The 11,899-nt window shown below is 40.7% G+C and overlaps 1 protein-coding gene across 4 annotated transcripts in view; it reads left to right on the top strand.

Annotated features, from left to right (window-relative positions):
* Positions 1 to 6,136: 6,136 nt before the first annotated feature.
* LOC120036206 (G patch domain-containing protein 8-like) overlaps positions 6,137 to 11,899 on the top strand; it is a 38,616-nt gene continuing 32,853 nt past the window's right edge. For 3 of the 4 annotated variants that reach the window (XM_038982717.1, XM_038982703.1, XM_038982731.1), the window contains exon 1: positions 6,197 to 6,211. Coding sequence is in view for 1 of the 4 variants with exons in the window: in XM_038982697.1 (XP_038838625.1) it covers positions 6,167 to 6,211 (45 nt within the window). In the remaining 3 variants the exon portion in view is untranslated. Of the gene's footprint in view, positions 6,212 to 11,899 lie in introns of all 4 variants that reach the window. The other variant, XM_038982697.1, reaches the window with a different exon arrangement.

Raw genomic sequence — 11,899 nt, 5'->3', positions numbered from 1 at the left:
CCTGGACGCTATGGATAGTGAGGATCCATAGCGACCACTAGCGGCTGCCAAGGCTAATCCAAGCGCTAGTGGAGGTTTCTCTGACATGACATGCTTGGTGGCACCCAAGTATGAGAAAGTGTGCATAAAGCGAAGGGCAAGCATGTAGGCCTACCAGTAGCGGTGAGTGGGTAAAATCACTGGGGAAGCCAAGCCAGGAAAAAATAGCCATATTACAACCTATGTGTTGTGATACTTGCGTTTGCTCTATAATATCCTGTTAGTTCATATGACATGGTTCCCCGGCGGTCCAGTTTTATCCCCCCAAGTTTTCTGAGCGAAAAAAATCTAAAAATACACAGTACCAGTCAAAAGTTTGGACACACCTACTCATTCCAGGGTTTTTCTTTATTTTTACTATTTTCTACATTGTAGAATAATAGTGAAGACATCAAAACTATGAAATAACACATATGGAATCATGTAGTAACCAAAAAAGTGTTCAACAAATCAAAATATAATTTATATTTGAGATTCTTCAAAGTAGCCACCCTTTGCCTTGATGACACCTTTGCACACTCTTGGCATTCTCTCAACCAGCTTCAGGAGGTAGTCACCTGGAATGCATTTCAATTAATAGGTGTGCCTTGTTAAAAGTAAAAAATGTGTGGAATTTCTTTCCTTCTTTTTGCATTTGAGCCAATCAGTTGTGTTGTGACAAGGTAGGGGTGGTATACAGAAAATAGCCCTATTTGGTAAAATACCAAGTCCATATTATGGCAAGAACAGCTCAAATAATCACAGAGACACGAAAGTCCATGATTACGTTAAGACATGAAGGTCAGTCAATGCAGAACATTTCAAGAACTTTGAAAGTGTCTTTAAGTGCATTCGCAAAAACCATTAAGCACTATGATGAAACTGGCTCTCATGAGAACCGCCACAGGAAAGGAAGACCCAGAGTTACCTCTGCTGCAGAGGATAAGTTCATTAGAGTTACCAGCCTCAGAAATTGCAGCCCAAATAAATGCTTCACAGAGTTCAAGTAACAGACACAACTCAACATCAACTGTTCAGAGGATACTGCGTGAATCAGGCCTTCATGGTCAAATTGCTGCAAAGAAACCACTACTAAAGGACACCAATAATAAGAAGAGACTTGCTTGGGCCAAGAAACATGAGCAATGGACATTAGACCGGTGGAAATCTGTCCATTGGTCTGATGAGTCCAAATTTGAGATTTTTGGTTCCAACCGCCGTGTCTTTGTGAGACGCAGAGTAGGTGAACGGATGATCTCTGCATCTGTGGTTCCTACCGTGAAGCATGGAGGTGTGATGGTGTGGGTGTGCTTTGCTGGTGACACTGTCAGTGATTTATTTAGAATTCAAGGCACACTTAACCAGCATGGCTACCACAGCATTCTGCAGTTATACGCCATCCTATCTGGTTCGCGCTGATTGGGACTATCATTTGTTTTTCAACAGGACAATGCCCCAACACACCTCCAGGCTCTGTAAGAGCTATTTGGCCAAGAAGTAGTGCTGCATCAGATGACCTGGCCTCCACAATCACCCGACCTCAACCCAATTGAGATGGTTTGGGATAAGTTGGACCGCAGAGTGAAGGAAAAGCAGCCAACAAGTGCTCAGCATGTGTGGGAATTCTTTCAAGACTGTTGGAAAAGCATTCCAGGTTAAACTGGTTGAGAGAATGCCAAGAGTGTGCAAAGCTGTCATCAAGGCAAAGGGTTGCTACTTTGAAGAATCTCAAATATAAAATGTATTTTGATTTAACACTATTTTTGTTACTACATGATAACATATGTGTTATTTCATAGTTTTGATTTCTTCACTATTATTCTACAATGTAGAAAATAGTAAAAATAAAGAAAAACTCTTGAATGAGTAGGTGTGTCCAAACTTTTGACTTGTACTGTACATATTTATACATTTTCTGGTGGGTGGAATTTTCATTGTTGGACATAAAATACTGTAAAAAAAACCAAGTGATTTTCAATTAATGAATCTGTTCCAAAGTATGTCCACGTGTAATAGAGAGACACGATGTGATCATATACAAATGTAAAAAAGGTTTGAAATTATTATGTTTTAGTCAAACATATTTTTGAGGGCTTCTTGCAGTCAATTTGCAGTCTACAAATTATTTGTAGTTATGTTACGCCTCCCAACCATCCTCTCAAGAAAAAATCATCCCGAGGCTGAATCTAGTAGATGATCCCTGTCATATGCCTTGCCACCATTATACAGTTGAAGTCGGAAGTTTATATACACCTTAGCCAAATACATTTCAACTCAGTTTTTCACAATTCCTGACATTTTATCCAAGTAAAAATCCCCTGTCTTAGGTCAGTTAGGATCACCACTTTATTTTAAGAATGTGAAATGTCAGAATAATAGTAGAGAGAATGATTTATTTCAGCTTTTATTTCTTTCATCACATTCCCAGTGGGTAAGAAGTTTACATACACTCAATTATTATTTGGTAGCATTGCCTTTAAATTGTTTAACTTGGGTCAAACGTTTCGGGTAGCCTTCCACAAGCTTCCCACAATAAGTTGGGTGTATTGTGGCCCATTCCTGATGACAGAGCTGGTGTAACTGAGTCAGGTTTGTAGGCCTCCTTGCTCGCACACGCTATTTCAGTTTTGCCCACAAATGTTGTATAGGATTGAGGTCAGAGCTTTGTGATGGCCATTCCAATACCTTGACTTTGTTGTCCTTAAGCCATTTTGCCACAACTTCGGAAGTGTGCTTAGAGTCATTGTCGATTTGGAAGACCCATTTGCGACCAAGCTATAACTTCCTAACTGAGGTCTGAGATGTTGCTTCAATATATCCACATCATTTTCCTCCCTCATGATGTCATCTATTTTGTGAAGTGCACCAGTCCCTCCTGCAACAAAGCATCCCAACAACATGATGCTGCCACCCCCGTGTTTCACGGTTGGGATGGTGTTCCTCGGCTTGCAAGCCTCCCCCTTTTTCCTCCAAACATAACGACGGTCATTATGGCCAAACAGTTCTATTTTTGTTTCATCAGACCAGAGGACATTTCTCCAAAAAGTGTGATGTTTGTCCCCATGTGCAGTTGCAAACCGTAGTCTGGCTTTTTTATTGCGGTTTTGGAGCAGTGGCTTCTTCCTTGCTGAGCTGCCTTTCCGGTTATGTTGATATAGCACTCGTTTTACTGTGTATAGAGATACTTTTGTACCTGTTTCCTCCAGCATCTTCACAAGGTCCTTTGCTGTTGTTCTGGGATTGATTTGCAGTTTTCGCACCAAAGTACGTTCATCTCTAGGAGACAGAACGTGTCTCCTTCCTGAGCGGTATGATGGCTCCGTGGTCCCATGGTGTTTATACTTGCATACTATTGTTTGTACAGATGAACGTGGTACCTTCAGGCGTTTGGAAATTGCTCCCAAGGATGAACCAGACTTGTGGAGGTCTACAATTTTGGGCTGATTTCTTTTGATTTTCCCATGATGTCAAGAAAAGAGGCATTGAGTTTGAAGGTAGGACTTGAAATACATCCACAGGTACACCTCCAATTGATTCAAATGATGTCAATTAGCCTATCAGAAGCTTCTAAAGCCATGAAATCATTTTATGGAATTTCCCAAGCTGTTTAAAGGCACAGTCAACTTTGTGTATGTAAGCTTCTGACCCACTGGAATTGTGATACAGTGAATTATAAGTGAAATAATCTGTTTGTAAAGAATTGTTGGAAAAATTACTTGTGTCATGCACAAAGTAGATGTCCTAAACGACTTGCCAAAACGATAGTTTGTTAACAAGTTATTTGTGGAGTGGTTGACAAACGAGTTTTAATGACTCAAACCTAAGTTTATGTAAACTTCCGACTTCAACTGTATATAGGCCTAATGCCTTGATCACACCTACAGGTTCATTACGGAAAATGGTACGCAGCATCTGGATATGTGTCCAATAAAAGTTCAACATTCACCTTCTGCTAACATTTCTGTCAAGCCCACTACCATACAGTTTGATGCATACATTCGATAAATCCAACGACACAGAACGCACTGCAACGGCCTCTGCAGGGCAATGCTGCAAGCCAAACGCAGCGTTTTTTTCGAATTGAATGTACTTCTGGTGTACCAAAATGCAATGATGCTAACGCATCGATCACACCGACAGCATCTTTGCATTTTGGTACACCAGAAGTACATTCGTTTCCAGTGGAATGCTTAATTTGCCTTGCAGCATTGTGTTGGAGAGGCAGTTGCAGTGTGTTCTGTGTGGTGCATATGTTGGATTTATCAAACGTATGTGTCAAACTGTATGTGTATAATGCTTTGAACACACCGACAGCATCATTGCGCAAAATAGTATGCAGCATCATCTGGATATGTATGCAACAAAAGTTCAACATTCACCTTCTGCTACCATTTCTGTCAAACCGTCTATGCATACAGTTTGACACATAGATTCCAACTTATGCACCACACCAAACGCACTATAACTGCCTATGCAACGGAATGCTGCAAGGCAAACGCAGCATTTAATTGGAAATTAATGTAATTCTGGTGTACCAAAATGCAATGATGCTGTCGGTGTGATCGAAGTGTAACTTAACAGAAATGGTAGCAGAAGGTGAATGTTGAACTTTTGTTGCACACATATTCAGAGGATGCTGCGTACCAATTTGCGCAATGACACTGTTGGTGTGATCAAGGGGTAAAATGGAGCAGTGGCAGAATAAAATCAACCACGTGTTTCATCATCACTGTCAGGTGAAGTCCACAAAGCATATTGCATGTAACAAACAGTTACATGACCTACAACATGCAAGTTAATGTTTCTGACATTTTCGGACTACAAAACAACTATTGATTTTAGAACCATGGAGAGTTAGGCTACCACAATTAAGTCGCAAAGAATTCAGGAGCTGCCTTCACTAATTCTAGCACCATTTCAACTTTAACATTTCAACATAATAAAATCATCTATGTGCAAAATGGCTGTGACAACTAAAAGATACCAAAAACAATACACTCCAATCAATGTAAGCTAAATATGATGTGGCTGTCCATTGTACAGCAGAAAATAGTTGAGATTAGTAATTGTCATGCTGGGTTTAAAGTAAAAACATATTTTCTCAGCTTTTTTCTCTGTCTATGTTGAGGAGGTCAGAGACCTGGCAGAGTGGTGCCAGGACGACAACCTCTCCCTCAACATGGGCAAGACAAAGGAGTTTATCGTGGACTACAGGAAATGGAGGGCCGAACACGCCTCATTCACGTCGATGGGGCTGTAGTGGAACAGGCCGAGAGCTTGAAGTTCCTCAGTGTCCACATCAGTAAGGACCTATCATGGTCCAAACACAGTCGAAAAGGGCATGACAACGCCTCTTCTACCTCAGGAGTCTGAAAAGATTTGACATCCTCAGATCCTCAAAAAGTTCTACAGCTGCACCACTGAGAGCATCTTGACTGTCTGCATCACCGCTCACTCACACATAACACGTACACACAACTATATGTACATATCTACCTCAATTTCCTCATACCCCTGCACATTGACTCGGTACTGGTACCTAATAGATATATCCGAGCTTCTGTATCATTGTGTATTTATTCATCATGTGGTGCTTTTTTTTGTAAGTATTTCACTGTTAGGCTACACCTGTTGTTTTTGAAGCATGTGACAATTAAATGCTGTTTGATTTGTGTGGCCTTGGCGCTATTCAATGTATGGCCACGAGATGGCATGGGAACCTAGCTTAATTGTTATCCAGGTAGAGCTTGTGGAAATGCATTGTCTCCCATTGAGCTGTAATAACAAAGTAATAATGTAATGTATAGCTTACTGCTCTCTTTCGACAGCTGAAAGTAAAATAATAATATTTCTAATCTAACAAAGTGTACATGAGTGGGCATTTATGTGGGGTATAAATGTAGTCTAAACTAAATGACCTAGATTGTCATATGAGGGTGGCCGTTGCTTGTTTATGAACCAGCTAATATGCTTGGGCACACTTAATAACAACAAGTTACACTATTTTACAAATGTGCTACATTGTTTCAAAGTATACGTCAATCAAAGCATTTGCGAGTTACAATTGGACAGTTGCTTTGTTGGTAACTCAGTAGGCGTATCCAAGTCCAGCATTCAGAGAGACGAAAGAAGCTGCTGCGTACAGAAAATGGCTGACAGATTTTCTAGGTTCAACGAAGAACGTGATTTCCAGGTAATGTTAATCAAATATTTAGCAACTAAACACAATATAGTATAAATAATATCACGAGAATAATTGTGCACCTTAATAACACATTTTGAAACGAATCAGGAATCTGTAATAGGTTCAAAGGTATGCTAGCTAGGCTAGTTAGCTGCAACTTGATAGTCCAGTGTTCGACGAGTTGCATTGCTCTCGAGCTCGTCTTGGCGAGCAATGGATTGAACCCACAACTACCAATTCTAAGCACGTGCTTAGTGGATACAAAATAATATTAGTCATTTTGACAAAGTGAACCGAGTGACCTTGGGGAAATGAGCTAACTACATCGAGCTAGCTAACATTAGTTGGCTGGCTAGCTGTCACATTGTTGGTGCTGACAATGACAACAATGACAATGTACATTTAACAGACGGTCTTATTCAGAGCGATTTACAGTTAGTGCATTCATGTTAAGTTAGCTTGCTAGGTGGGACAAACGCATCACAGTCATAGTAACATTTTCCTCATTGTAGCTATCAGCAAAGTCAGAGCTCGTACGTAGGAAACATGGGTTCTACTGTACTGTAGCCACCATCCATGGAACTACATACCATACCTGAATGTGCAACATTCGGGCGAGTTGAGAATAATATGTGTAATGTTAGCGCTAACTACATGTATCGTTTGCAGCTAGTTAGCTATTGTAGCTAGCTACGCCGCTTGTTGGTGAATCCTGCACCCACAATGTATTCGCTACTAGTAGGGTACATATAAGGTCAGCGGATTCCCGTCTCAGTTGCTCGACATTGCTGGGTATGTGTTTTGCTTTTGTTCTGCTGATGTCGGATTTACCAGTTATGCCAACTAGTTCACTCATTACTTGGCATGTTACATCTAATGGGCTACAACTTTAACTGTATTGCTGGCAGCACCACAACACTAACTATTAACCTCACCATATGCAATGAATGTATTCAGATTAGTTGGTTTATTGCTTAGCTTGTCTGAAACCCAAGACAGGATGGGGTTGAGTTGGTGTCCTGTCCAGTTTCTGCCTGTGACTGACGTCATCCTTATAATCTGTTGGTCTTCCAGTGTGTAATTTCGGCCGCTGTTGCCAGTGAATACATAGAGTATTTAGAATAGAAAATGTCAGTGATTATGTTGTGGTCTTCAGCAATGCTCCCTAAAATGTTTTTAAGCTCTGAGCAAATTTCTTGAACTTTGTGAAAATTCGTGAGAATTCTGTGCAACTTCCCATACGTGTTTACTGTGAACACTGCTGTACCTGCTTTAAGTTACAATTTTAACAGTGGCAATGTAGGCTACTATGGCTATTTGATCATAATGTAGTCCTACCAGAGTGGCCTACCATCAAAACAATGGAGAAAATGCATCCCATAACATTTTAACATGGAAATAGCTGTTCTATCATTCAGCCTACAGTAGCAGCCAATGTCTGGTGTTCATTGTAGGCCTTCATTCCATGAGACTTTTGAAAATAAATATACATTAACCTGTTTATCAACTTGTGCTTCAGACAAGGAGGTGACTGAAAATATTGTGTTTGATCCAAGAAACCACTTTACAAAATGCATTATTATTCCCATACCATTATTACAGATCATCAGACAAGTTATGCTACCCTCTGCCTATTGGCTACTTAGCTGATTCAAGCCTGTCTCAAAATACAATAGTGCCCCTTTAAGACATAAATAAAGCTCTACCTGACTCGGGTTTCAAAGATGTCTAGAAATGTACACGTTTTGTTCTCTTGTAGGAAGCAGTCACTCCCCTATTGCTGACTACAAATGACTGAGCTAATAACTCACTAACTAGCAAAGGATATGAACAAAATGTGGCTACATGCAGCTCTAGCTTTGATCTCAAAACAAGCGCATCTACTCACGACCGCTCATGCTGCAAACACAGTCCAGTTCAAAGTAAATGGCACAGATCCATATGTCAATGGTCTAATTGCGTATAAGCCTACTGCAGCTCTGATTGTTTATGCCGCACCGGTCTGTGTAGAGTACGGGCAGAGTAGTGTGTGTCAATGCTATAGAATCCTACTCCGATGCATTTAGCCTACAACAAAATCTCTTGCATAGTTTGTTTTGTTTCGGTATGTTGAATTGAAATTGGCTATTGCATTGATTCGAACACATTTGCCACAGTAAAGGGCAACGTTGATAGTGTTAACAGGGAAAACTCTAGAACAGTGGTCACCAACCTTTTCTGAGTCAAGATCACTTTGAGTCAAAATGCAACCTGAGATCTAACATGACTTAAATGTAAACCCTTGCAAAATTAACTGATTAAAAACAGTACTGTAGCAATGAGGCTTGTGCCGTAAGCTATAGGCCCAATACATTATCACCACATATTGGCTTTGCTTGAATTTCCCTGCCAGTGCATTGTTCTTGTTGGGGCCATTAAAAAATATATATCTATTTTAAAAAATTGAGGTAGGCTACATGATCACATCGGTCGGTAATAGATTACTTGTGAAGCACAGCTGAGTGAGCATACATTTAAATAATTAGCTTTTTATTTTACTGGGCTGATGGTGCCTGCAATCTGGTCAGTCTCAGTGGAGGGAGTGAGCAGCAAACTGAGGGTCTGCCTCTCAACTAGAGGTCGACCGATTATGATTTTTCAACGCCGATACCGATTATTGGAGGACCAAAAAAAGCCGATTTTTATTTATTTATTTATTTGTAATAATGACAATTACAACAATACTGAATGAACACTTATTTTAACGTAATACATCAATAAAATCAATTTAGCATCAAGTAAATAATGAAACATGTTCAATTTGGTTTAAATAATGCAAAAACAAAGTGTTGGAGAAGAAAGTAAAAGTGCAATATGTGCTATGTAAGAAAGCTAACGTTTCAGTTCCTTGCTCAGAACATGAGAACATATGAAAGCTGGTGGTTCCTTTTAACATGAGTCTTCAATATTCCCAGGTAAGAAGTTTTAGGTTGTAGTTATTATAGGAATTATAGGACTATTTCCCTCTATACCATTTGTATTTCATTAACCTTTGACTATTGGATGTTCTTATAGGCACTTTATTGCAAGTGTAACAGTATAGCTTCCATCCCTCTCCTCGCTCCTCCCTGGGCTCGAACCAGCAACACAACGACAACAGCCACCATCGAAGCAGCGTTACCCATGCAGAGCAAGGGGAACAACTACTAGAAGGCTCAGAGCGAGTGACGTTTGAAACGCTATTAGCGCGTGCTAACTAGCTAGCCATTTCACTTCGGTTACACCAGCCTCATCTTGGGAGTTGATAGGCTTGAAGTCATAAACAGCACAATGCTTGACGCACAACGAAGAGCTGCTGGCAAAACGCACGAAAGTGCTGTTTGAATGAATGTTTACGCGCCTGCTTCTGCCTACCACCGCTCAGTCAGATACTTAGATGCTTGTATGCTCAGTCAGATTATATGCAACGCAGGACACGCTAGATAATATCTAGTAATATCATCAACCATGTGTAGTTAACTAGTGGTTATGATTGATTGTTTTTTCTAAGATAAGTTTAATGCTAGCTAGCAACTTACCTTGGCTTACTGCATTCGCGTAACAGGCAGTCTCCTGTTGGAGTGCAACGAGAGAGAGGCAGGTCGTTATTGCGTTGGACTAGGTAACTGTAAGGTTGCAAGATTGGATCCCCTGAGCTGACAAGGTGAAAATCTATCGTTCTGCCCCTGAACAAGGAAGTTAACCCACCGTTCCTAGGCCGTCATTGAAAATAAGAATGTGTTCTTAACTGACTTGCCTAGTTAAATAAAGGTATATATATTAAAAAAAAACGGCAAATCGGCACCCAAAAATACCGATTTCCGATTGTTATGAAAACTTGAAATCGGCCCTAATTAATCGGCCATTCCGATTAATCGGTCGACCTCTACTCTCAACATCCCTTCGCTTTCCCTTTCCTCCACTGACCAAAAAGTGCCATAGATCAATTTTCCTACTCATTCACTACTGCTGCAGTACTTGTTGTAGCGCTGAGTGGAAATAGGAATAATTTAATTTTATGGCTTAAAAGTGTTAAATACAACATGTTGATAGTGCTGAGTAAGAACTTGAACATGAACTCACTCATGAAAACAGCAGCTCTTTGCTGTATTCGTTGATAGTTTCTCTCTAGTCATGGTTTTAAACATTTTGAATTCTTATAGTATCAACTTTGCTGTAGCTTTCTTTTATGTCTGCTACGTCTCTGCAGACATGGTCATCTGAGCCATCCGATTGGCCAGCGTTAGGCCTATAGTGCACTTGATTTGCTCTCTGGGCCCGCCGGGAAGGCAGAGTTTGTACTTTGACACATGAAATGGTTCAAAATGGCAACAGTTCACCTACCCGGCTCGCAGGGCAGCTGTATTGTGTGCACATACCGCAAACAGCCCGAGACAACAAAACAAAAATGAATAGGAACACAAGGCTTTATAGTTGGGTTTTTTGCAGAAATGTTTGGCGATCTACTAGGAATGCCTTGGAGATCGCAATCGACTGGTTGGTGACCACTGCTCTAGAAAGTTAAGTTCCATCTCGTGCTTCTCTCTGTGGGCAGATATTTCTGCATGCAGTCCTGGGGGAGCTGCATGTTCTGGCTACTGCACTGTCAAAAATGTGCATATCCTGTGCCAGTTTCTTATATTTTGGCATCCTAACACTGCAATGATCATGTTACAATGCGTCAAATTGGGATAACCTACATATTTTTCAAACTAATTCCCTTGGGTCTGGCAAAAGATCTGCTTGCCTTCATGGCTGTGTTGTTTTACTGTACCCTACTTTAGTTGGTGTTGGCATCGGCCTGTGCTTATGCTTGTATTTGTGGGCAGCTGGAGCTGTCTACCCACAAGCAGCTTTCGCTGTCTGCTACTCACACTTGTCCTTGACCGTAGCAAACACTCAAACTCTTGTGAAATGTGTGCGATGTATACAAGTGACATGCTGGGATTATGTATACAGTAATGGAAAGGACAGTCATTATTTTCATATGGTGCCCATAGATAGTGCAGAGGCCAAAGTGTTGCTCTGTCACCACCCTATAGTAAAGTCAACTACTAGGCTATATTAAAGCAGGGCCATGGATGTATACTACCAGTTTATTGTACACTGCATAGTGTTTTCTGTTCATTGAGTTCTCATTGTCAGAGAGCGAGTGTTTCCAAAAGAGTCCTGCCACAGTCAGTAATGCTCGCTAGTTGCTAGGTCCCAATGTAATAGAACTCTGCAAATATAAGGTGTTCGTGATACAGAAAATGATTAAATGGTGAGCTTTGATATAGCCTACATTGACTTTTTTTATTGGCTGTGTCTGTGATGAATTATGTCTTGCCCTTCAGTCCTCCAATGAATGTCTGTGGCATACTTCCATCTCAAATACCTGCGGCCTATTTGGTGAATGAATGAATTTAGCTCAAGATGTTTCTTAAATATTCATGCCAACACTTCTCTTTTGCAGGGTGTGAGAGAAGGCAGAGATTGGGGGGTTGTCACTGTAGGTTACACTGTGCAATTGAATGTTGAACGTTTCCCATTAACTCGCCTAAATCTCCTTGCTCTGCTCTCACATGCCCTTGCAAGCAAATCTAACCGTCTGCAAAAATGACACATCAGTCATGCCCCTGTCTCATGCTTGTTATGAAAAGCTGTTTGTGTTTCATACTGGTTTTCTTCTTCCGTTCC

The sequence above is a fragment of the Salvelinus namaycush genome, chromosome 3 (genome assembly GCF_016432855.1).
Source record: "Salvelinus namaycush isolate Seneca chromosome 3, SaNama_1.0, whole genome shotgun sequence".
Lineage (NCBI taxonomy): Eukaryota > Metazoa > Chordata > Actinopteri > Salmoniformes > Salmonidae > Salvelinus > Salvelinus namaycush.
Note: the sequence above shows the minus strand (reverse complement) of the source record. Positions and strands in the feature narration are given on the sequence as shown.